Source organism: Mobula birostris, chromosome 8 (assembly GCF_030028105.1).
Source record: "Mobula birostris isolate sMobBir1 chromosome 8, sMobBir1.hap1, whole genome shotgun sequence".
NCBI classification, from domain to species: Eukaryota; Metazoa; Chordata; class Chondrichthyes; order Myliobatiformes; family Myliobatidae; genus Mobula; species Mobula birostris.
This window is the reverse complement of record NC_092377.1, coordinates 163,121,907-163,149,199: the sequence shown is the minus strand read 5'-3', so window position 1 is coordinate 163,149,199 and position 27,293 is coordinate 163,121,907. Positions and strand designations below refer to the sequence as shown.

Genomic DNA, 27,293 nt, shown 5'->3' with positions numbered 1-27,293 from the left:
CTGTCTGTGAGGAGTTTGTATGTTCTCCCTGCCTGTAAGGAGTTTGTATGTTCTCCCTGCCTGTAAGGAGTTTGTATGTTCTCCCTGCCTGTAAGGAGTTTGTATGTTCTCCCTGCCTGTAAGGAGTTTGTATGTTCTCCCTGTCTGTAAGGAGTTTGTATGTTCCGCTGTCCGTAAGGAGTTTGTATGTTCTGTCTGTCAGTAAGGAGTTTGTATGTTCTCGCTGTCTGTGAGGAGTTTTTATGTTCTCTCTGTCTGTGAGGAGTTTGTATGTTCTGTCTGTAAGGAGTTTGTATGTTCTCTCTGTCTGTAAGGAGTTTGTATGTTCTCTCTGTCTGTAAGGAGTTTGTATGTTCTCCCTGTCTGTAAGGAGTTTGTATGTTCTCCCTGTCTGTAAGGAGTTTGTATGTTCTGTCTGTCTGTAAGGAGTTTGTATGTTCTCGCTGTCTGTAAGGAGTTTGTATGTTCTCCCTGTGACTGCATGCATTTCCTCTGGGTGTTCCAGTTTCCTCCCTCATTCCAAAGACGTATGGGTTAGTAGGTTAACTGATCACGTGGGTATGATTGGGCAGTGCGGGTTTGTTGGGCTAGAAGGGCCTGTTGTGTGCTATATCTATAAATACATTTTTTTAATGGTCAGGAGTGGTAATTATATTTCACTTGGGGTGGGTGGAAGTTATTGTCAAATGTGCACAGTGCTGAAAAATTTCCATGTTTTGCTATTGAATTTCAAATTATATAATCCTATAATTTTTATGTAGTTGCTACTTGTTCCGTTGCATCTTATTCTAAATAGCTTAGCATAACAGAAACATCGACTCTTATTTCTTGAAAAATGGAGCACATTCCTGTGTTAGACCTAGTGACCTGGCGAAGTCTAAAAATAAATTGATTCTGTTGGATGAAATCAAGATTAACCATCTCCTAGCTCAACTGCTTGTATATTTTCAGCTTTACTCCACTGTCTCAATGCAGAGTTTTTTTAATTAACACATATTTATATTATGTGATCATTTAACTCACACAAAATCAAAACTAATGTTCTGTAAATATTATTTTACAATTAACCATGAGTTGATTATTTTTGTCTTTGTATGAGGTGAATGATTTTTACCAGAGTTCGAAAGGATGTGAAGAACTGTGGTCCAGGTGCAGATCAATGGCACTGGGCAGAAAAATGGACTATAAAATAAGGGAGCAGAATTAGCCATTCCCTCTCAACCCCATTCTGTTACATGTTTTATGGTCTTATTCTTCTGCTCTCTCGCAGAAACCTTTGATGATCTAATTAATCAAAAACCTATCAAATATCAGTAAAAGTTTGACATGGACCAGATGGGATGAAGGCCTATTTCTGTGCCTAGTGCTCTATGACTCTTTTAAAAATGATCCAATTTTGTCTTTTACTTTTATTAAATTGCACCAATCCACTTGGTATGAGGTGTACTGCAGTTTTGGTGCAACTGTGTGCTTATACAGATAATCAGATGATGAAAGGTTAAAGCAGAGGCATGGTAAACTAAGGTACAAACTTCAATTTTACCTTAACAGGGCCAAAATGGGTCTGGTTTAAATGTGCATTTACACCTGATAAAATTTTATCCCATGCTCATTTTAATGAAACATGAAATCAGCCAACACACCCTTCCTGAAAAAGGGTCTCAGCCTGAAACATGAACTGTTTATTTGTTTCCATAGATGCTGCCTGCCTTGCTGAGTTCCTCCAGCATTGTGTGTGTGTGTTGCTTTGGATCTCCAATATCTACTGAATTTCTTGTGTTTATGAAATCAAGCAGCCTCTGTGGAAGAACTAACCAGTTAATGTTTTTGAACAAGAAACAAACTGCTGGAGGAAGTCAGTGGATTGGACAGCATCTGTGGGGTATGATGCAGGTTCTTGAACTCAAAATATTGTTCTACTTCCAGATCCTCGCTCCACCCAGTGATGTTGCTTGTTCCACAGAGTTGTTCCAGCAGTTTGTCTTTACAACAGAGATGAGGAGGAATTTCTTAAGCCAAAGAGTGATAAATCTATAGAATTTGTTGCTGCGAATGGCTGTGGGGGACAAGTCATTGGTTAAATTAAAAGCGGAGGTTGATAGGTTTTTGATTAAGTAAGGGCATCAAAGGTTATATGGCCAGATGGCAGGAGAATGGAGTTGAGAGGGATAATAAATCAGGCATGAACAGACTTGATGGGCCAAATGGCCTAATTCTGCTCCTCTGCCTTATGGTTTTATGGTTTTTTGTTCCAGATTCCAACATCTGCAGTTCTCTGAATCTCCAGTTAATATATTTGGTCAGAGACTGTCAAAGCTAGTGAAGAGGGGAGGGGGTTACAATTTTCAAAACAGAGCTGGGAAGGAGTGAGGTGTTTAAAGAAAATTCTGTGTGAAAATTGGTTTAGACAAATTAGGTGATAAAGGGCATGAACACTGACCATTATAGAAGCATTTTATGGAGATAAGTGAGAGAAGGACATGAGCATGATAAGTTCCTGAGAACTGTGTGGTGAAGGGAACGTGGTTTCTCAGTCCACAGATACTGCATGGCAGCATGAGTTCCATCATTCCCTGTTTCCAGCATCTGCATTTATATTTGTTTTCATGAAGTAAGCCAGCATTTGTAGTGGGTACTCACCTGTATGAGACGGATTAAAACTGAGACTTTAGTTGTTGGGTGATGCCAGTGCTGGGTTTTAAAAGTAATGTTCACGGAAGGAAGAGAATAATAAGGGAAAGGAGGAACTATGAATCATCTTGGAAAGGAATGAGTTAAATAACAAGTCAACAAATCATGTTTACATTCTTGCAGTGTTAGATCAAGGAAAAAGCTTATTGGATATGGGCACTTCAATCTGAAATAACAAGCAGAAAACTGGTTCGGCACTTGACCTTCACATAACCAGCAGTCACACACACAAAATGCTGAAGGGGGCCAGCAGGGCAGGCAGCATCTGTGTAGAGGAATGAAGTACTGATATTTTGGGCCTAGACCCTTCATCAGGACTCATGAAGTGTCTTGGCCTGAAACATCGACTCTTTAATCCCTTCTATAGATGCTGCCTGACCTGCTGAGTTCCTCCAAAATTTTGTATGTGTGTATTCTGGATTTCTAGCATCTGCAGTACCTCCTGCGTTCATAACCAGGAGTATTCTGCATGTGCCAGTGGTGAAGAGCAGGTTTGATTAATAAAAATAATACTGTCAGGGGCATAAGGAGCGTTTGCAGCAGTCAAATCAGCAGCTAGAAATTGTATTCTGATTCTGCACGTTGCCACTGATTTAAGGGGCTGAGACTATAAATCTTTGTGGGTGATTATTATACATTAGACGTTAGTTTTGTTGCGCAGACAAAATTGCCTTTGAAGAGGATAGTGAAGTCCAAAATTTGGGTGCAAGAGATAGTGATTTTATGAGATTTTGCAGACGCTGGAAATCCAGAGCAACACACACAAAATGCTGGAGGAACTCAGCAGGTCAGGCAGCATCTACGGACAGGAATAAAGAGCCGACCTGATGAAGGATCCCAGCCCTTTATTCTTCTCCATAGATGCTGCCTGACCTGCTGAGTTCCTCCAGCATTTGGCGTGTGATTTTATTTATTTTTATTTTTATTTTTATTAAGGATACAAGCCCCTCTGGCCCAGTGGAGCCCTTGCCATCCAGTTACACCCATGTGATCTATTTACTCGTATGCCTTTGGAATGTGGGAGAAAACCAGAGAGCCCAGTGGAATCCCAGAACGTACAAACTCTTTACAGACAGCAACAGGAATCGGGCGCTGTAAGGTGTTAGACTAACCACTATGCTACTGTGAGGGGGTGCAGTAACTGTGCTGGGAATCCAATATCCTGAACAGGACGTGGATATTTCAGAGATTCAAAGTACATTTATTATCAGAGTTTGTAAGTAGTATACAACCCTGAGATTCATCTTTCTGCAGAAAGCCACAAAACAAAGAAATACCATGGAATGTGTTCAAAGAAAACATTAAATCGCAGAGCCTTGAAACAGTCTAGTTCAGTTCAGTCCGATCCAGTGCCATGTGGTTCATTGACTACAGGTCACAGAGCCAGCCCGCAGCTTAGTAGAATCATCTTCGAAAGAAGGAGAGAAGTAGTTCCGTGAAGTGTCTGAAGGACATCACTTGGGGAAGGGTTTCCCAATGGATGGGGAGGAATTCCTATCTGGAGGACTGTGTTTCCTTGAACACTAAGTTCTAACTCCACACCAGTGATGTTGTCAGCAGCACCCCTCCTTGGAAACTAGCCTCATTGACAGGTTTGGCTCCATATCAAGCAGGGAACACCGCAGAAGAGCCTGCAGCGCAGGAATGGGTAGATTTGTAACACTGATTGACACAGCATTTATTCAAGGCAGGAGCCAGTTTAAGGATGATTGAAGCATACAGTATAATGATACGGTGTTTTTGGTACAATGTATATATAAAACATTGACAACATTGCTTTTTATTTTCAACAGATTCTGTTTATTCTGGGCAGGGGAACTTCCCCGATTTCCCCCATGGCAATGCTACCAACACATCGATTAATGAGTTTATACATGGGCCACCACCACTGAGCTACCCATCAGATATCTCAAATATGACTCCTGACAAGCCCCTAGGACACTCCATGTCAGATCAGGTAAGTCTTGTCTCTTTGCACTTCCATGTCTCTTGTGTCAGTAGCGGTGTACTGTTGAACTAAGTAATTACAGTGTTAAAGCTTTCTGTATCACAGAGCTCAAATCAACAATTTCATACCGTTTTTTGACCAAATGTCAAATCTCATTAATGCAAATTTGTCATCGTTAAGCCTTTTTAGAAATATGACAGAGGCTGATATCTTATTACTTTACGTTTCACCTGCCTCAGGCGATAACATTAAGTAAATAGTGATATAGATTCTTACAGATACATGGGGGTGGGAGAAAATTTAAATGGATGCAGCTGACATTTATGAACTTCTTAGCTTCTGGGATTATTGATTGCATTACACCAAAAATATAGTCAGTTCTGAATAATTGCTGCTCTATCAACCTGCTTTTTCTCTTAAAGCCCGCCACTGCGAGTGGCATCTATGGTAAGACTCTGGAAACTACAGATCTTTGCAGCCACCTTTCAGTGAGGATACATACCATAAGACATAGGAGCAGAATTAAGCCATTCGGCCCATCTAGTCTACCCTGCCATCCTATCATGGCTGATTTCTTGTCCTCTCAACCCCATTCTCCTGCCTTCTCCCTGTAACCTTTGACATCCTTGCCAATCAAGAACCTATCAACCTCCACTTTAAATATACCCAATGACTTGATCTCCATAGCAATGAATTCCACAGTTTCACCACCTTATGGATAAAAAAGTTCAACTCATCTCTGTTCTAAAGGGGCGTCCTTATATTCTGAAGCTATGCCCTCTTAACGTAGACTCTCCCACTATTAGAAACATCCTGTCCACGTCCATTTTTCTTGGCCTTTCAGTATTTGATAGATTTCCCCATTCTATGAGATTCCCCCATTCTTCTACACTCCAGTGAGTAGAAACCTGGAATCATCAAATGCTCCTCATACGTTAACCCTTTCATTTCCAGCATCGGGGTTGTAGATTTCTATAGTGTTTTGTATCTCAGTTCTACCATAGTTTAACATTCTCTGTTTTTATTCATGTTTACATCTCCTCTAGGAGTATCATCTGTGATTGACAAGTCTACACACTGTCTTGGATAGTATCACAAGTGTTATTCAGCCTCTTGTTCTCCACCCTATTCCTTATTCCTCTATTCCCTACAACCCTCTCCCTCCTCTGCACCTTAAAACACATCTGATTTCAAATTTCTCACAATTCTGATGAAGATTTCCAGCCTGAAACAGTATCTCTGTTTCTTTCTCCACAGGCGCTGCCTGATCAGCCAAGTTCTTCCAGCATTTTGATTTTATTTCAGATTTCCAGTTTTGGGTTCTGTTTTTATTTTGTTTTCCCTTCTTGCTTGTCTATTGCTTTCCATTTTTGCCTGGTACTCTCACTAATATTAATTCATCTTTCCATCTTATACCCTTTCCCCTGTGTACTTTGCTTTACTCTTTCTCAAGCCTGCTATTTCTGGGTTTTCTTCGGTATTGTTGAATGTACAATAATATAATAACCTGAAACATCACATTTCACCACAGCCACCTAACCTGCTGAAAGTCTAAGTATTTAAAATATTGTAATGTCTTTTCATATGAAGGTGGCTCTTTCTAGGCAGCTAGTAATGGAGTAGATAAGAAATAAACTTAGCCCCTGTTCTTACCCTGTCTAAGCAGAGGGACCTTGGAGGATACTCCATCAAAAATGCCAAATGCAGGTTAATCTGAATGAAAAGATGCCACGCACAGCTGTAGAAGAAACAGATGGAAACACACAACCTGAGTACACCAGGCTGCGCCAAGGTAGCCTAGTTAGAGTACTTTCCAGACAATTTTTCAGTACACACATTCTAGAGCCAACCAGAGAGTAGGCTACACTAGACATGATATTGTTCAACAAGATGCGTTTTGCTGTAGGTGTGTTTATGGTGGAAGTAAGGATCAAGAGTGTTTTTGTATTTCAGCTCAGTTTTATGTGGAGGGAGGTAACCACTTTAACATTACAGCCTTGTGTCAGTGCCAGCAGCTGTGGTGGTATAAGGTTTTTTTTTGTTACCATGAACGATAATAAGAATTTGGTATATAGTGATCAAAATTTAATTTCATAAGCTTTACTCCTTAGGTATGTCAACATTGACAATAAAATTAATGATATTAAGTATTAATGTATGGAGCGTGCCTCAAGCAGCCAAGCTGATTTCGTTGGATTACACCCCGATTGATCATCCAATATATTGTATCACAATTACTGTTTTGTAATTGATAACCTAACTCTCAATGTAAGAGCTCTCTAAAATGTAACTTTGTACTGAGCAGTAATATCATTGTTTATCATAACATGAATGGCAGGAATGGAAACCTACACCTAACTTGTATGTCTCTAGATTTGAGGCCAGGGATTTAGTAACTATGAGCACCCCTCCTCCACAAAAACCCCTAAGACCTAAGGTGCTTGCGTCCCTGTAACTGTTCACTTAAGTAAGTGCCAGTTATCTTAGCCAGTTGTCTGATCTATCCATTGGGAATGTGCAGACTAGAGATGTAATGAAGGTGATTTTCTATCCAATGGAAATGATATGAGGGGATAAATATTTGCTGAACACATAGAACGTAGAGATCCACATCTGTGAGCAAAGATGTTTAGTGTGATATCTTCTGAGGGAGTTTGGTAGTACATCCACGGTAATGGGATTGATATACTGTAGAAACTAGACAACGGGGTGACCCGTTGGGGCACCCTTTGAGAGAAGGGTAGTGCAGTCTGATGTGACCAGAATGAACATCAAATTTTCCTGAATGCTATTGGTATCGCTTTGTTTTGGAAACTGAAGTAAAAAACCTCAGTTTATTAAAGAAGAACGATGCGTAGCAAAGCAAATATAGCTGCTCCTCATTTAACGAAGGACACTTTTGATGGCATTATTTCTGGTTTATCTGCTACCCCTCTGGAGACATGCAGCCCTTTCATTCTCCCCCCCCCCCATCTCTTCTGCTGTTTGTTGTTTGTCTCTGATCCTGGAGACATGCATGCCTCTCCTCCTCTGTCTCTTCTTCTCTCATCTTTTTTTGTCCTGATTCTTTGATCCTGGAGTCCTGCGGCCCTGGCCTCATCCGATTCTTGTTCTCTCCCTCTCCTTGCCGCTTCCCGACGACGTTTGGCATCATCTCTTGACCATAATGTCCCCCTTCCCTTTCCACGCGGCATAATTAGGTTGAGCATTTTTTTTACCCTAATGCTGGATAGAAGATACAAAGCAGTAACACCAAAGGATGCTGATTTTTCTTGATGATGTGGTTGGCGCTCTCCTAAATGGACGTGGTATAATTGCTGCTGTCCTTTGACTGCAGCAAAGGGTTTTATGGGTGTCTCGAAGTATGTCATTACAATAAGATTTAAATATCTCTTGTTGATGGGTGGCAGTTAGATTTGTCCCAATCCTGCACATGCTGATGGTGATTAGCAGAATGTGACCCTGTGAAATAGAGCTGCCCTGCCCTCTTGCTCCGGTAGGTGTCGCTGCTAGGGCTGGCTGTGTGCATGCGTCTGGCTGTCGCGTCCCGTTTTCCATGATGGCCGATCGGGTCTCAGGTTAAAAGGGAGCCTGTTTATTTTGGTGAAAGAGCAATTTTATACGAATATATAACCCTGAACTTTGCCTGCATTCTGTAAGTTAGTGCATTTTAATTCGATTTAGCCAAAAAAAGTGCCGCTGTAATGCACCATTTGCGCTAACTGCAGGTCACAGACAGACAGAGCATGAGCGTTTTAGTAGTATATAGATGATATAAATGAGTGATTAATGGTTGGTGCATACTTGGGTGCACAGCTCGTTTCGGTGCTGTATCTCTCTAAAGGCATTGAGTAAAGAATAGCTGACCAACCCAAAACCGGCTCGGATCAGTTATTGCATCATAAGGCTGCCCTGTTAGTGCACTTTTTCATTGATTCTATTATGGTTATTGGATTCTTTGAGTACCACTGTATGAAAATGGATCTCAGGGTTGCAAAGTACTGAAGTAATTTTATGTATTGCACTGTACTCCTGCAAAAAAAAAACAAATTTCATGACAAATGTGAGTAATGATAAACCTGATTCTGATATGGGTCTCTTGTGGCCTGAGGGTGGAAAGGGGGCAGGGAGAGGAGAATCACCTTCAGTGAAAAAGGGAAGGGAAAGAAAAGGGAGTGAGAAACACCAGAGGGACATTCTGTAATGACCAATAAACCAATTGTTTGCAATCAAATGACCTTGCCTGGTGTCTCAGAGGTGAATGTGTCTGCACCTGTCCCACACCCCTCCCACGGCACTCTGCGCTCACCATTCCCAACATTCTTTGCTCTAGCCAGATTTACAAACTCGCTCTCAACTCCACATTAACAAATATAGTACTGTGCAAAATTCTTAGGCTCCCTAGCTGTATATTGGTGATACCTATCTGTGAATTGTGCACAGCACTATATATGGTGACGTATATGTACTTTGATAATAAATTTACTTTGAACTTTGAATTTTGATTAATGTTTGTGTAGGGAAAGAAAGAATGTAAATAGAGGCAATCTGTGGAATGGCTTGTAATGTGTTGAGTCACCAACCTAAGAGGCAAAGTTGAAGTTCGTCTGGTATCATGGTTGTAATTTTTATGGAGAGATCATGTAAACGTCTGCACAGTGTTCTTCTAAAGAGCTACAACCCCAAGTCAAAGCTATCCTATTCATCTCAGAACCAAGTTAAACTGACCAAAGTGGATTTAAAGCAAATCAGTGCCTGAGCAACTCTGAACTGAAACTTAAGTGAACCACCTCACCATTGTCCCTCAATCATTGCCTGGTGGGTAGGTATGGAAGGTCAGCCACGATGATGCCAGGTTCTCACTTTGTCTGCAGCTGGGCCCCAGTGGTTCCCTTTGAGTGGAGGGTCCATTGGTGTTATCTTTGAAAGGGTGGCTTGTGAAGTGTGAGTCTGGACAGCAGCGTGTGTAGCAAAGACTTGTATGTTGTTCGACAGAACAAGGAGGCAAAGTAATATTTCACCTACCCTTACCAAGAGCTAGGCATTTACCCTATCAAGCAATCTCCTTGGACCAGTTAGATCGGATGTGTTACTTCAACCTCCAAACGCATGCCAGATGAAATCAAGAAATCCTGCACCCAGGTGTCCACCATATTTCTCAAAACCACCTAAGCGACAATTTGTTCCCGATGGAGAAAGATTTGAACCCTATAGACATTTCTCTCCCTCTCCCTCTCTGTCAGAACAAGAGATGAGGTCACAAAAGCTATATCTTTGTTCCTCCAGAAATCAATCTGTTCATGAATAGTAGCTTGCTGTTCTGACAGAACTACAAAACAATCTCAGGTGGCAGTAGAATGTATATATTTTTCTGGTACACTGTAACTTGTGCAGACTGTGACGTTTTTTCACCTTTGTGCCACTTCCACCAAGGCTCCACACCCCGATGCTGCTACTCATCCTCCGAGTGACTGGTGGTTCAATTAGTGGTTAGAGGATGTGGCCACTGAGAAACAGAATATTCTACAGTGATAAATCACAGTAGATTCTGTACAATAAGCTGTCTTAGTGATATGCACATATGCACTTTGAGCTGTATTCATCATAGAATCCAAAAGAAAATGGATTGAAGAGAAGAAAAATACTGTAAACACAAAATACTCTGCAGATGCTGGGGTCAAAGCAACACTCACAACACGCTGGAGGAACTCAGCAGGTCGGGCAGCATCCGTGGAAACGGAACAGTCAATGTTTTGGGCTGGAACCCTTCATCAGGACTGAAGAGGGAAGGGGCAGAGGCCCTATAAAAAAAGGTGGGGGAGGGTGGGAAGAAGAAGGCTGGTAGGTTCCAGGTGAAAAACCAGTAAGGGGAAAGATAAAGGGGTGGGAGAGGGGAAGCAGGGAGAGGATAGGCAGGAAAGGTGAAGAAGGAATAGGGGAAAACACAATGGGTAGTAGAAGGAGGTGGAACCATGAGGGAGGTGATAGGCAGCTGGGGGGGGGGGCAGAGTGAAATAGGGATAGGGGAAGGGAGGGGGAGGGAATTACTGGAAGTTGGAGAATTCAATGTTCGTACAAAGGGGCTGGAGACTACCTAGACGGTATATGAGGTGTTGCTCCTCCAACCTGAGTTTAGCCTCATCATGGCAGTAGAGGAGGCCATGTATGGAGATATCTGAATGGGAGTGGGAAGCAGAGTTGAAGTGGGTGGCTACTGGGAGATCCTGTCTGTTGTGGCAGACGGAGCGGAGGTGCTCGACGAAGCGGTCCCCCAATCTGCGTCGGGTTTCACCGATGTAGAGGAGGCTGCACCGGGAGCACCGGATGCAATAGATGACCCCAACAGACTCACAAGTGAAATGTTGCCTCACCTGGAAGGACTGTTTGCGGCCCTGAATGGTGGCAAGAGAGGAGGTGTAGGGGCAGGTGTAGCACTTAGGCTTACAGGGATAAGTGCCAGGTGGGAGATCCGTGGGGAGGGACGTGTGGATCAGGGGGTCACGGAGGGACCGATCCCTGTGGAAAGCGGAGAGGGAAAGATGTGCTTAGTGGTGAGGTCCTGTTGAAGGTGGCAGAAGTTGCGGAGGATAATGTGCTGGATCCGGAGGCTGGTGGGATGGTAGGTGAGGACAAGGGGAACCTTGTCCCTGTTGTGGTGGCGGGAGGATGGGGTGAGAGCGGAAGTGCGGGAAATGGAGGAGATGCGGGTGAGGGCATCATTGATGACGACAGAAGGGAAACCACGATCCTTAAAGAAAGAGGACATTTGAGATGTCCTGGAATGGAAAGCCTCATTCTGGAAGCAGATGCGGCAGAGACGGAGGAACAGAGAATAGGGAATGGCATTTTTGCATGTGGCAGGGTGGGAAGAGGTATAGTTGAGATAGATATGAGAGTCAGGGGGCTTATAAAAGATGTCAGTGGACAGTCTGTCTCCAGAGATGGAGACCAAGAGATCGAGAAAGGGGAGAGATGTGTCCGAGATAGACCAAGTGAATTTGAGGGCTGGGTGGAAGTTGGAAGTAAAGTCAATGAAATTGACGAGCTCAGCATGGGTGCAGGAAGCAGCACCAATGTAGTCATCAATGTACCGAAGGAAAAGTTGGGGAGCAGTACCAGAATAGGTTTGGAGCACAGACTGTTCCACATAACCAACGAAGAGGCAGGCATAGCTGGGGCCCATGCGAGTGCCCATAGCTACACCCTTGGTCTGAAGAAAGTGGGAAGAGCCAAAAGAGAAGTTATTAAGTGTGAGTACCAGTTCCGCCAACTGGAGGAGGGTAGTGGTGGTGGGGAACTGGTGAGGTCTATTATCCAGGAAGTAGCAGAGGGCTTTGAGGCCTTCTTGATGGGGAATGGAGGTGTATAGGGATTGGACATCCATAGTGAAAATGAAGCAGTTGGGACCGGGGAACTGGAAGTTATTGAAGAGGTGGAGGGCATGGGATGTATTCCGGATGTAGGTGGGGAGGGACTGAACTATGGGTGACCATGAAAATGGAGTCCAGGTAGGCAGATACAAGTTTGGTGGGACAAGAGCAGGCAAAAACTATGGGTCTACCGGGACAGTCAGGCTTGTAGATATTGGGGAGGAGGTAAAACCGAGTCGTACAGCGTGTGGGAATTATGAGTTTAGCAGCTGAGCATGGAAGGTCTCCGGAGTTGATAAGGGCGGTGATGGTGCGGGAGACAATGGTTTGATGTTTTTTGGTGGGGTCCTGTTCCAGGGGTAAGTAAGAGGAGATGTCAGGGAGCTGCCGTTTGGCCTCAGTGAGGTAGAGGTCCGTCCGCCAAACTACTACGGCACCACCTTTGTCAGCGGGTTTGATGGTGAGGTTGGGATTAGTGCGGAGAGAGTGGAGGGCAGTGTGTTTAGAGGGAGTGAGGTTGGAACAGGAGAGAGGAGTGATGAAGTTGAGACGGTTGATGTCTCGGCGACAGTTGGAGATGAAAAGATCGAATACAGGTAGAAAGCCCGGGCGGGGTGTCCAGGAGGAGGAGGAGGGTTGAAGACGGGAGAAGGGGTCATCAGTAGGGGGAGGGGAATCCTTGCCAAAGAAGTAGGCTCGGGGATGTAGGCAACGGAAGAAGAGTTCAGCGTCATGGCGGGCACGGAACTCACTGAGGTGTGGACGGAGGGGGACAAAAGTGAGGCCCTTGCTAAGGACAGAATGTTCTGCCTCAGAGGGGGGAAGGTCAGAGGGGATGGTGAAGACACAGCAAGGGTTGGGGCTGGGGTCGGAGGATGGTGAAGAGTGGGAGGTATCAGGAGGGAGAGGGAGTTGAGATGTTCAGGGAGAGTGGGGTTAGGGGAGGATGAGAGATCAGAGGAATGGAGGGGCAATGAGGGGTAGAGGGAAGGTTGGGAGTCGCAGGGAGGAAAGAGGGTGGTTGGAGAATAAGTCGGGCGGTAGGACCCAGCGGATGTAAGAGGGGTCCCGGTCTGGAGAGGGTCGGGATCATGGTCCGAGCTGGATCTGGAGCTGGGGGTGGCGAAGCTTGTGGCCTGCAGGGCCCCAGAACCTGAGGTCAGAGTCAGAGGCGAGTGAGTCTATGGCCCGCCGGGGGCTGGTGCCCATGTCTGGGAGGCTGTAGTTCCAGTCGGGGTCAGAGTCAGAGGCGGATGGGTCTTCGGCCTGCCGATGGCCTGAGAAGTCGAGGTCCGAGGGGTCGGGGTCCAGGCTGGAGCCGGTCATCGTCAGGCGGGCGAGCTTGTGGTCCTTCTTGGACCCGAGGAAGGAGAAGAAACGGCAGTTGGAGGCGTGAATCCGGCGGAGAATGAAGTGTAGAAGAGGTCCATGGCAGACAGTGGAGAGTGAGTCCCGGAGTGGTGGCAGAGAGAGGGACAGGGCCCGTAGGTATCTCCGCATGGCAGCGAACGTGGCGCGGAGAATCCGGCGGGAGCAGCGGTCAATGAAACGGAGGTACCCGGGATCCTCACTGGTCCTGAACTGGGAGGCCTGGAACCGGAGCTGGAATCCCTGAGGTAGCAGATGGTGGTGGAGACATGTTCCCAGGAAGGAGACGTGGCTGTGCTAGCGGGTCTGGGTGAGGATCTGGTCAAAGAGTCAGAGGCGGAGACCACAGAGGGGGAGCAGTGAGAGAGGGTCTCACTGAACTCCCGTTGAAGGGAAGATTTAAACTTCTTCAGGGTAGGCATACCTCGAAGAGACTTTGCAGCGGAATAGCAAATCGTAAAAACAAAATTCTCTGCAAATGCTGGGGTCAAAGCAACACTCACAATATGCTCTAGGAACTCAGCAGGTCGGGCAGCATCTGTGGAAACGATCAGTCACTGATCGTTTCCACAGATACTGCCTGACCTGCTGAGTTCCTCCAGCGTGTTGTGAGTGTTGCTTTGAGCCCAGCATCTGCAGAGTATTTTGTGTTTTGGGGTATATCTTGTCCAGTCCCGGTGACTTATCCAACTTGATGCTTTCCAAAAGCTCCAGCACATGCTGTTTCTTAATGTCTGTATGCTCAAGCTTTTCAGTCCGCTCTAAGTCATCCCTACAATTGCCAAGGGCCTTTTCTGTAGTGAATACTGAAGCAAAGTATTCATTAAGTATCTCTGCTATCTCCTCCAGTTCCATGCACACTTCTCCACTGTCACACTTGATTGGTCCTATTCTCTCACGTCTTATTCCCTTGCTCTTAATGATGAAATTGTTCTGGTGTTTACAGGATATCAGTCCTTGAAGTTGGGTGATAGGCATCAGGAAGGGCCATAGGACCTTTCCTTTGATATACAGGTGCACATTCCTTTATCCAAAATTTTGAAATCCAAAAAGCTCTGAAAACAGAAATTTTTTTCGCCAACAGCTGACGTCATTCAGGTGTGACGTGGCAGCACTAGCAGAGGCCACCAGACGTCAGTTGTGGCTCAGCGCTCGTACTGGTTACACGTGCATTTGCTGTTCGCTGATATTTTGTGTTCACTGTTGACTTTGTGTTTAATTTCACTGTGAAAATGTCAAAAAGAGCTGCAGATACCCCTATGGGTAACAATGAGAAAAAGAGAAGGAAGCATCTATCATTATCAATAATGCAGAAAGTGGAGTTATTGCAGAAGCTTGATCGTGGTGTGTCTGTGCGGTATCTTACTGAGGAAAATAGTGTTGGAGCTACCACTATATGATTTAAATAAACAGAAAGACAAGTTACTGAAGTTTTATAGTGACAGTGACATTGACATTCTACATTTATTCCAATAAGTCATTTACCATGTGTTTGATTCGGTTCATTTGAAACTGTATATTTTAATGTCTTATTGAATGTTTTTGTTGGAAATAAATTTTTTCTTGTCATTATTCCCTAAACAATACAGTTTAACAACTATTTACATAGCATTTACATTGTATTAGGTAACTTGAGCATACGTATTTTTTGGTATCGGGGGTGGGGGGATCTGAAATCCAAAATGCAACTGGCCTCAAGGATTTTGGATAAGGGATTGTGGACCTGTAAACAACAGGAATTCTGCAGATGCTGGAAATTCAAGCAACACACATCAAAGTTGCTGATGAGCGCAGCAGGCCAGGCAGCATCTGTAAGAAGAGGTGCAGTCGACGTTTCAGGCCGAGACCCTTCATCAGGACTTCCTGACGAAGGGTCTCGGCCTGAAATATCGACTGCACCTCTTCCTACAGATGCTGCCTGGCCTGCTGCATTCGCCAGCAACTTTGATGTGTGTTGCTTGTAGACCTGTATTTGTTTTCTCAATTCTATTACTATCAAAGCATCTGGAAAAGGTTTGACTATCTGTGGTTGTCCCATTATTTGATTCCATTCTTTTATTTTTATCTTTTCTCCACAGATTCCTCATTCTACTACGATAGATCAACCCCACCCTACTATGCAGCAAGGAGTCCATGCACCCCACCTTGGCAATCAGACAGGGCAGCCACTGCACCACAGAAGCCCCTCCCAGCACCCGCGGCAGCTCCAGCAGACGGGCTCCAGCACCCATTCACATGGTGAATTGACGTTTAACCCATCTTCAGTGATGGAAGGTCAACCAGGTGGTCAGGGAGCAGCTGATGTTCCAGAGCCTTCTCTGGAAGTAAGTGTGACAAAATTTTTTATGAATGTTTTCGTCCACAGTCAGCAACTTCCTTTAAGTACATAATATATTAGCCACGTGACTACTACTCACTTCAAAAAGAAAATCAAAATACTGAGCAGGTCAGGCAACATGTTGGAAGCAAAACATAGGTTAACACTTCAAGATTTGAAGACAAATTATCATAAATGATTTACCTCACTCTTGAACATCCTGGAAATGTACAAGCCACAAGTGTAGTTTAGATTCCAGAGATGTTTTCAACACCACACTTTATTTTGATCAGTTGTCTGCACTGTCTAGGCCACACCAGGGCAAAATATTCGATGTTAATTTTCTGTTATGAAAACAAAATACTGGAATCACACATCAGATCGGGCAAGATGGTTAAGATTTTAGGTTTAGAACCCATCACGTGACTAGGAAGAAGAAAAACAAGTTAGTTTTTAGTAGCAGACAAGGTGGGGAAGGGATGGTTCAAACAATGGAAATATCTCTGATAGGGTAAGACTATGACTTAGTGTAGCAGTGGGTATCACATTATGCTACTTTGCTTGTGTAACATTCACTTTGCCTAGTGGCATGATCTTGGGGGTGGTAACCACCCCCCCACCCCCAGCCAAACTTTAGATCTCCTGTTTGGGTGGATGTTGCGTGAAGTGTGCCCAGTGTGAAATCCGTACCCCGAAATAACAAACAGTACACAATACGCGGTTAAACAAGTAAGATTTTATAACTCTTACTTGGACTATGAGACTCATAGAGAACAAAATATAAAATAAAAGGCGCCAAGAATTTATTTAATCAGTTCGTGCACAATTCATTGGAGCTCATGGTTTTCCTTTGCTGATTCCTCCTTTGATCGTCGTCGACCCTCGGTTCCCGCTGGAGCCCGGAGGGTCAGGCAGCCCACCGACTCCTCAAGTCGCGTCTCCTCTCTTTATCCCCCTCGCGCCTTCTGCTCAAAGCCTGTGAAAACTAACAGCTTTCATACAAACAAGAAAGAATAACATCTCGTCCGTTGGTCAGCAACTGAATTCCAAAATTCTGTTAGCTCTACCTATAACCCAAACATGCTGCTACAGGGAACCCATTACCTCAGCAGTTAACATTACAGAGAGGCCATTTTATTAACCTTAGCAGTTAACGTGAAAGAGAAACCTTTACACTTGTAATGTACACATAGTTCTGCTACAACGTGCTAAGAAACCTCACATTTAGAAAATTGCATTATAAAAATTGTGTCAATGAAAAAAGGGAGTTGGAGCTGAAGAGTTTCATACTCACAATAACAAAGATATTTTTCCCACCACAGGATTTTCAAAACTGTTTATTTTGTTACTGCATGCTAAAAGCTGGCTGAGGCATTATTTAATAGAATGCTGTTGCATGTGACAATAGAAGCAATTGCTTGTCAGCTTCAAAAAGCTTCCCGCAGTGAAACTAGCAGCCTGTGTTTGTAAGAGACAGTGATGTCTCATGTCTACAGGGAGGTTACATATAAAGGGGTTGTTTTCCCAAAACAGCTTTTCTTTTCTGTGTGTCAGTTTGGAAATCACAGCTCTTGAAGTGGTTCTGCAGTGCCTGAACAAAATCATATTATGACCAATTTGGCTTGCGTAATAGAAATAATGTTCTCTAATTCATCAACTGAGTTGCATCCAATTGCATCAGAGAAACATTATTGTAAAACTTACTCTATTTCTAATAGCAAAGCTGTGAAACATGTCCATCAAACCGTGCTATACAAAAAGAGGAAGAAAAGTCAAGCCAAAATGATAATAGACGGAAATGGTGTGTTCTGATTGGGGAAGAAAGAGTGAGTTTCCCAAAGTTGACAGTTTCAACACTGGAAGGCTGCAGCACACTTGATTGGAATATGAGGTTATAGAACATAAACAATACTGGTCCTTCGGCCCATGTTCTGCTGACCCTTTGATCTCGGAGTAGCTTAATCTAGCTCTCCATTTTTCTTTTATCCATGAGGAACTTGTTCCTCAAGTTTATGCTGGTCCTTCATGTTACAGTGCAGGAAGCCACATCCAGAAAGGTCAGAGAGAGAGGATGGTGAACTAAAGGGGAAGACAACCAGAAGTTCAGATCTGTCCTGCAGACTGAACACAGGTGTTCTGCAAAGTGATCGCCCATTGTGGCCTGGTTTCTCTAAAGTAGAGGAGGCACTGTGATCAATGTTTTGGAAGAAGTGCAGGTAAATAGCTGAGATGCAGGATATAAAATTAAATGTGTTTAAGCTCTGTCCACAATGCTAGAAAGGAAGCCAAAGTTCAAGAAGGAATCATTTGAGAGGCAACTGCACAGAACATCTCTTCTTTGGAGTAAATGCAACAGAGATGAAGGAACTGAGAGAGTGATGGAGTCCTTGAAGGGGGCATAGTGGGAGGACATAGTAAAGATTGCTGTGGGACTCGTACTCTTCTGATGTGAATGAATTCACAGAGAGATCATGTGTCCATGGTGAAAGTGGAATCGAGGAATTAGAAGGTGGCAGAGAGCATCTGCAGTGTCACACATGTAAGTGGACCAGGGGTGAAAGGATGAGGTAGAGGCAAGAAGAAATGTATTCATTGGGGCAACAGCACACTGAAACAGTGAGACTACCTGTACAATCCTGATTGTGGATCTTGGACAGAAGGTAGAATCAGGCTATGCTGGGATGAGGTAGTGTTGGAAACTTGGGGAGAAGGTTAAAGACAATTCGGGAGACAATGTCCTGGTGTTGAAGGCCTAGAAAAAGGACGTGACTGAGAGCTGGCATGGCTCTGCAAGATGAGATGAGATGTCAGTTGCTAAAGTACAGTAGCAGCACCCTTGTGAGCATGTTTGGTGGCAATATCAATATCTTCTTAATGAGTAGACCACTGAAAGTTCACAGGGTAGATTAGAGTTAATGAGGAACATGTTGAAATTAAAGCAGATAATGCTTTTTGGCAGTTAGCAATGAATAGACGGAGAGAGTAGAGGCCAGAAGAATAGGTCCAAGTGTATCGGGAACCCCGTAAAAATGGAGAAGGATTCATGGTCTGGGATAAGGATTCATGGCCAAAAAAAAAAAATAGCCAAAATGGCAACAAAGAAAGAATCCAACATTTTGTTGGGCTGTAATTATTTAAGATGGGGATATATGGAGGGTGAAGCTGATGCTTTAGCTAAAGACAAGTCATTCAGGGTCAGAAAGGGAAAGATCAGAAATTTGGTGAAAACCTAGCATGGGGCTGTAACTGGAAGGAGGGATGAGACCAGAGGAAAGTGGAGGGTAAGAAAAGTCAGGAGAGAAACTAGAATCCAAGAGTTGTTCAAATTGTCGTTTTTTTGACCTCAAAAAGGAAGGGAAAAGAAGTCATCCATTGCAGTATCAGCTGAGGCAGAGAATAAACTGGAACGGCGGACAGCTTTGAGTTGTTGTTGCAGAGAGGTCAAGCCCATACACATGGTGACTTATTCCACATAAAGCATGGACCTCAGGAAGTGTTGAGAAACTGCCTTAGAAAACAGTTCTGTTATACTGTATCAGAGGTATTCCACAGAATTACACAATAAAAGTTTGGCCTCGCCTCCTCCACCCCTCATCAGCTCCCTCTTGCCCAATCACTGCCAAATCTCTCTGAGCTCTAGGAATTCTGTCAGCTTCACGGGTGCAAATAGTGCATTCCGCAAAGCTCAGGAATGGAGCTATGGATTTCAAAGTTGGGTTTGTTTTTGGTTAACTTGAAACTGTTTCAACCCTATATCAACAGGATTTAAATTGCCTTAAAATTCTGATATTGTTTGTCCTTGTTTTCTAGCTTCTTCCAGAGATTACAAACCCAGATGAACTACTTTCCTATCTAGGACCTCCGGATATGCCAAACAACAGCAATGATGACCTTCTGTCCTTGTTTGAGAACAACTAAATATTCTTCCTTTTTATCCACCACATTAACTCTAGCTTCAACTTCACTGAAGCTCAACTGAGACTCCACACTGCCTTGCACTGCTGACAGTGAAAACCTATTGACAGATTTCTCTGTGGATAGTACTGGTAGGAGACCCATTGCAAATTGCTGTCACCTTTTACAGTTCTAAATTTCTTTAGATCCCTGGAACACAGATGAGATTTGAAACATTGACAAGTCAGAAGAAACCAGCTAATTAGGGAATCTTTTACTCTTTAGTTATTAATGCCACAAATCTTGTCTGCATTTTTAAAACATTTGAAGGCAAAAGATGGGAAATACTTCAATTCAGCAATTAGCTTTGAGCCACTAATTGCAGGTTTGTTATTTGGCTCAGACGTTTTGTGGATTATTCTCCACTTTCACTATTGAGGTGAGGAATTTTACTAGGAATCAAATGCCTTGCACAGGGGAAAGCTGAGAACCAAACCAGAGCTGGCAAGCCCCTGTTATCAAGTACAATGATTTTCCTGGATCCCTGTACAGTTCCTTACAATTCCATTGTAAGGAAGAGACTGGATGGACTCTCACTAACTATATCTTCAAACTCACTGAAGAAAATGCAAAAAAAAAATCATGATCAATTACAAAACAAAAGCACAAAGGATTCTTATTGACCAAGGTAGGGACACTACAGCACTGAAAGGAAAGATGATTTCTTCCATGCTGTAATGAAACAGTATCACTGCCTGTATTTCACAACCTGTGATAAAGATGTTGGACGTCATATCATTGTAATATAAAAGGAGTACGCAGAGGTGATTAAATGACAGAACTGTGTTATTATCCCATTTCAATTGCCCTAACCGCTTCCTTAATTTTGTTCATTTAAAAAAAGAGCATTCCACATTCTTAATGTAGACTTATCTGAACACACCAATGCAGTTCTACAGGCTGTGGTTTTTGTACCAAGTTCATGTGGCACCAAAAAGGTTTTTTTTTTAATATATCTTAAGTACTGTGGTATTGGCAAAACAATTGAACAGTGCCCAATGATTATTAAAATGCTGCTGACGATCATTTGCAGGTGCAAGAAACCTTTTTTTAAATGTACACTGTGATGAGAGAGATCATTTAAAACAATGCAATTATTGCAGAAAATAATCATTGTCTTGAAGTTTGTATTTACAAATAACTTCCATAAGTTTTGAGGTGAGGGAAAGGGAAAAAGGGAGATGGAAAATGTATGTTCTTTTTAGTTCTTTTGAGCTACAGCAGCTTAGGATTTCTGTGAACTATTTAAGTCAGTTGAGGTATGTAACTCAATATTATTTAGGTTTGGGTTTAAGTTTATTGAATCTATCTCCTTAGGATTATCTAGGATTGTACTGAAATTTGTAAAACAATAAAACTCTTGTTTAATTTCTATAGCTTTTTATATGTAAACTATTATCTCCTGTTAGAAAATTCAATTTCAATGTAGTAAACTACGCTAAAAACAAAGTCTTGCTTCTGTGTCAGTCTTGGAACATAGAGAAGGACTGCTCCTTTAAAATATGAAATGGGATTTAAAATCAATTAAAGTTACAAAAATGTTTTGAATGTTGAAAGTATGCAGAAAGTGGCTTGGAGAAAGACGACTTTGGGTGTAATTCTTGCAAAAGATCATGTACAGTAAAGAGAAGCATGCTTTTTTTTTCACCAAATGAGAAGAACAGGGGGAAATTAGTAAATTTGTGCCAGTTTTCACAAAGATGCTGTTGGCTGTTGTGAAGGTTAGGGGTGTGACGGCATTCAAAAAGCAAAAGGAAAAAATAGATTTCCATGGTAGATGAGAAAGCAATATAATGTTAGAAAAGGAATGGGAGGGGCACAACTGATATTAAAAATCAGTGTTGTTCATATTCAAGATAGAAACAATATTGTACAAGATAAGACACTGTTCAAAGGAAGTGATAGGCCATTTGGCCCATCAAGTCTGCTCAGCAAAGTCGTTGGCAAGGGTGGTATAGGTCCCAGCTTGTTTTTAATTAGGCAGACACCATTTCCTGAACAAAAATTCAAGCAGTGAGACAATTTATGTTTCCATTATGAAATTAAAACACAGGAGGCCATGCAATATATCAAGCTCTATGACTGTTCTGGCAGCAATCCCCCACTTACCCCCCTGACCTGTCAACGATGTGGTACCATAGGGAAACACGGAGTAATCACAGTTCTATTTTTTCATCTAGCTCCTGCTTTTGCAATTTGTTTGTGCTGGCCAGCAGGGGTATTAGAATATGGTTTCAGGTAATTATCTATATGTGATTAGCTCAGGGTTCCCAACCTGGAGTCCACAGACCCCTCAGTTAATGGTAGGGGTCCATGGCATAAAAAAAGGTTGGGAACCCCTGGATTAGTTGGTTACACAGTACTTTTTTCATACAGTATATTAGGATTCTGTAGTACATTTATCCCATTTTTAGTTAAAATTAGAGAAAAGATCTGCACCGACAGACCTTTCTTGAATGATTCCTTTTAATGTATTTCCACAACCATAAAAATCCATTATCACCCAGTTTTCCCCAATTAAAGTACAAGTATATTACATTGAGAACCAAAAGCACCCATCCCCCCGACACTAAATTTTATCTTTTGCTTCTTTGCACACCCATCATTTTATCAATATACTCTTGCAATTTTCCCTGGCATGTCATAACTAATTGCTGTGCCTCTTAGCCACAGATTTAGGTACTGCTAGATTTTCACCCAAATTACTGATATATTTAATAGACAAGAATAGTTCAAGGATAAGCCTAGGGAATAGCACCACCCATTTCTGGCCACCAGAAAACTGGCCTACATTCAACTGAGTTAATTCCCCATTCTAAACATCCTAACCCATTCTTGAACAAGATTTCATAATTCTACGTTAGTACTTTTTTTCCTAATCACAACACAACAGAAGGTCTTTGAAAGTCATGTCCTCTGCATTTCCTGCTCCGTCATATCCGTCTCATAAGATATAGATGTGGAATCAGGCCATTTGGCCCATCAGGTCTGCAGTGCCATTCTGTCATGGCTGATTCATTATCCTTCTCAATACCATTCTCTTGGTTTCTCTCCATAGTTTTTTAATGCCCTTACTATGGGAAACATCCTCTCGTTATCTGTAGATAGGTTTCAATGAGACCCGCCACCCTCATTGCTCTGTAAAGAAATTTGTTTCTGAAATTCAAGTTGGCTGTTTCTACTTGTCTTAACTTCCTCTAGATCTTTAGTGATTCTGTTTTTAAATATTCTCTATTGCCACATTATACAGAACCTGGAACAGCCAAGTCTTCCCTTCAGAAGTGAAAATTCCAGTACTCTCCAGTCTTTCAGAACATGTATATTTTCAAAGCAACCTTAAAATATAATTATATTTACCACGTCAGGGTGTCCTTCCTAAAACTATTGCCTGGCTGTCTTATGTAGACTCTAGCAAGCCAGGGCTGGGCTGTTGACCTGGTATGGCTCCCATTGTCTGAATTCATAATGTTTCAATTTCAAGGTATAATTGGGAAAGGATGCTATTGATTGTATGCTAACGAAACCTAATATGGCATCAACAAAGTGCACTTTCACTACTTATTCTGTAACTAATAACAATCAGCTATCAGTTATCTCCACAATATTAATTTTTTATCATTATGTATTTTTTTCACTATACTGTTTTTTATCAATATAAATGTGCCACAATAATTATTGTTTGAGAGTAACCACAAAGAAACATTTGTGCTGAACGTGGTTTCTGGCACATGGCTGGCTGTAGAACATACACCAAATGCTGTGTGCAGATAAAACCCTTTGGTATTTTCAGCAGAAAAAAATGCTTTGTAAGAAAGTAACTATACAAGTGCCAGTAAAACTTCTGATTTTGGGAAAATTATTTTTTTATATACCTAAATGTTCCTCTTTTATTACTCTGCTCAAGTTAAGTTTGGAGTGCTTTAAAATATTATGACCAAATTAGCTATGGAAAATACAAGGAAAATCTGTTTTTAAACACCAAAACAATTTGTCTTACTTGCGTGCTCCTGCTTAATGCTGTATATAGTAATCTGTGGTAGTCTCTGTTCTGATGTACTGTTACTGTTTGAATACATGCTTAAAATGCTTTAGTACCAGTAGAAAAACTCAGTTAAGTCACATATATTTACAGATTTATCTCAAACTCTGCTTTCAATCCAAAGTGTACCTATTATATCATTTGAAACCCTCCTTTCCCTAAAATGTAAACCTCAACCAGGGCATTGTCTCCAGCTAGCAACTGTTTTAAAGTAACCTCGTAACACACAAGGCCCTATTGAAAGTGGTAAGGAGCTCCCATCCCTCCCTTAAAAGAAATTGGGTTACTCAATCATTACCTAATTCTTACCAACCACAAATGTAGAGAGGCATTAATCAGAAACCAATAAAGGGTTTTAGTGCATTCAGTTCTCCCCCCTCTTGTTTAGAAACTTTTAAGTGATTGTACTAACATAACTTGTTGCCCTGAGTGATGTTAGTTAAATTGTTACAGACAAGAATTAGATCTGGGTATGGATCTATATGACTGAGTTACTTGTTGGAGAGCAGCAAATGGAATTCCAGATACACTTCTTTATGCTGAAGCTAGTACGTTACCTACTCCTGTTTAAAATTCTATTGGAGTCTTCCCTTAATGGCACAATTCTATTTAATTTTAATCTGAATTTATAGACTCTTTGGAGTCTCTGTAAGCATTCACACGTCGAATCAAAGGTTCAACATTATTAATATGAGATGGAAAAATAAGTATTCTTGTTTTCAGAGTAAAAGTGGAACTTTTATTGTCTGTGACCTTGCACAAATAAAATTGAAATCTGTTCTGGGTGTCCTGCATTTCAAGGTTCCTTTACATTGTATTAAAATATTTTGCCCTTTTCTGGCCTTAGTCATCTGTAATCTCTGCAGTTAAAATAGTAAGTAATTGGACTTGATTCACCAGGACTAAAAATGTGAATCATCAAGCAACCTAAAAATGCACATAACAGTAAAGCAACAGGACTAAATAAAACTACATTTACTACAACCCAACAGTACACCCATTGCAAATTCAGATATGTTTGCTAATAATTTTACAAGTAAGACTTGCCATATTTAATGCACAACCGCTGATCTTTGTTATATGGGTTACATAACAATACACGCATTTTTTTCTTTTGCAGTATCTAAACCCCTTAATGACGCATCTTTTAGTCAGGAAGTGATGTAACATCAGGATACAACAGTTACTCAGCGAAATTTAAGTTGTTTGAGCCCAGTTCATTTTCAATCAATTAGCAGAGTTGATCAGGAAAATTTTCCCATCAAATTCACTATTATCTCTTACTGCATACCCATCAATGTGGGAATTAAGCTAATGGTTTCTAAGAAAGGTGATATTTAATGCATGAAATGGTGGAAGAACTCAGCGGATCAGGCAGCATCCATGGAGGAAAATAAACAGTCAACATTTCAGACTGAGACCCTTCATCAGGACTGGAAAGGGAAAGGGCAGAGACCAGAATAAAAGTATAGAGAGGGGAGGAACAGGAGCTAGCATGTGAAAGGGGGAAGGCAGGTGGGTGAGGGTGGAGGAGTAATCAGCAATACTGGGAGGGGTGGTGAGTCTTGTGTCCTACCTAGAGTTTTACTAGATAGCCAAGTAGCTGGTTGTGAAAATGCACAAGCAACCTGAGCTTAAAGTCATCAGAAGTTAATTAATAGAAAGAATTCTGCTTACTTGTTCACTGTCTTTCATTGCAATAATTTAGCCGAGATGAAACATCTTCATACAAAGTACAAGGCTACTAACTTTTCCCAATACCAAAGCAAAATATTGCTGAAATATGGATTTTCTGCTAAATGTAATAGAAAAAAAACCCTTAAACTTCCAACTAATCCACTGGGCCAGCTTAAACTCAAATTGACCCTGAGCTAGAGTTACAGTTCAGTGATTGTGAAGTGTGTGTGATACAAAAACTGACAAACAGTTCACAGTTTTTGATAAATCTGTTTTGGATGACAGCATCTGAATTAAGTTACAGTTTATTAAGCATTACTAGAATAATTTCTATTTTCACACTCTGAACTATGAAAAATTAAATGAAAGCTTTAAAAATATTTTAATCTCTCACATTCATTTTTAGTTCCTCTGATTGCTGCAATGGTAAAGGCAGTATTTACTATGTCATTTATACCAGACCTCTCGCACAAGATCTTATGGTTCTACTTATTTACAAGATGTTAGTGCTTAATTGGAGACAAGTGTCGCTGATGGGGATACGTCAAGCACACTAAAATAACCATGCCCATTTAAAAAGTCTGGTGATATTCATTATCAAATCACATACAGAATGGCTACCAAGGTGAAGTTTGAACAGTACACCATGCTGTGGAACCACATGTTCCAAAAATAAGAGGAAAAAGAGTACAATAATACATTTTGCAGACAGTCAGTGTCTATCTGACTTATAATTTAACTTCCAAAGGTGAGCAATGACATTACTTCAAAATAAACTGATTGTTATAGCGCAACATGACAATTTAAAAAAAAAGTGATTATCTATAAATTTCTCAACTAGTGTTAGAAATACTTGCTTTCATTATTGGTTTTGTATTTAGTATTCAACCACATTCAAAACTGAAAAATTAATAACACACAGTAAAAGGGGAACCAGAAGCTGGAGAATGTAGTCATCAAAATACATTCACACAGTTAGTTTAAAATGACTGTAAATGATGTAACTAATAAATAAACCACATGATAGCTTAGTTGACCTGCAGGAATAACATGCCTTTTGCAAATTTCAGACTGAGCTTGCAATTGGACAAACATCCATTTGCTCAAATTAGCCAAAAAAAAAGCCATAAAATGCTGTTTACAATAAGTTGCAATTAGTCCTTTTAATTCTAATGGATTTTTCCAACTCTCATAACAAAACAGCGCAACAAAATCTAGATTGATTGGTTATAAAGATCTGGATGAAAGTTATTAACCACACCACAATGTATAGTTAATAACATTGACCACAATGTGGTAGAGTTTCTCAATCATGAACAGATGGATGTTTAGAGCTTCACTGCACCTCAGCATCTTCATTATTTAGTGGTGAGGTAGGGTCAGAATTAATTACTAATCTCAATTTTAGTTCAAAAACGATTACTTTGAATAACGTAGGTCAATAATGTGGAATGTACACAGAGAGGGGAAAGGCTGTCATAATGTACTACCCAGATTCCATGGTCATTAATATAAATACATGCATACATGTGCATTGAATAAATATTACTCAAATATTAATTTCTACTTTAATTTTGCTCTGTTTGGGGCTAGTAAGTAGTCTACAGAGAACTATAGAAATACAAAATATTTTAATACCCTTTGTGGTTTTCTCTCATTGTATCTGATATGTCCTTATTTTTTGAGATTTTGATTTCCTATTACTTTAATACTGTATTTATAAATATGTGACTTTTTATTTAGTTTGTGCAATTTGGCACAAGGTGTGTGTATTCTGGTATAATAACAAGAAGCTGTCTAAACTTTAATTCAGACTGAGATATTGGCACAGTAAACCAGCAATTGCTGTTAAGCAATGAAAGATGTAACAAGTCTATTCAGTCAATGAGCTCATGACTCACCAACTCTGTGTTTCTGAGGTGCTACTAT

At 41.5% G+C, this 27,293-nt stretch overlaps 1 protein-coding gene across 7 annotated transcripts in view; it reads left to right on the top strand.

Moving 5' to 3' along the window:
- The window catches only part of LOC140201903 (zinc finger MIZ domain-containing protein 1-like), a 231,349-nt gene extending 206,826 nt beyond the window's left edge, over positions 1 to 24,523 (top strand). For all 7 annotated transcript variants that reach the window (XM_072266685.1, XM_072266684.1, XM_072266682.1 and 4 more), the window contains 3 exons: positions 4,485 to 4,648; positions 15,456 to 15,701; positions 19,505 to 24,523. In XM_072266685.1, the coding sequence (XP_072122786.1) occupies positions 4,485 to 4,648; positions 15,456 to 15,701; positions 19,505 to 19,612 (518 nt within the window). In that variant the 3' untranslated portion in view covers positions 19,613 to 24,523. The remainder of the gene's footprint in view (positions 1 to 4,484; positions 4,649 to 15,455; positions 15,702 to 19,504) is intronic.
- The last annotated feature ends 2,770 nt before the right edge of the window (positions 24,524 to 27,293 follow it).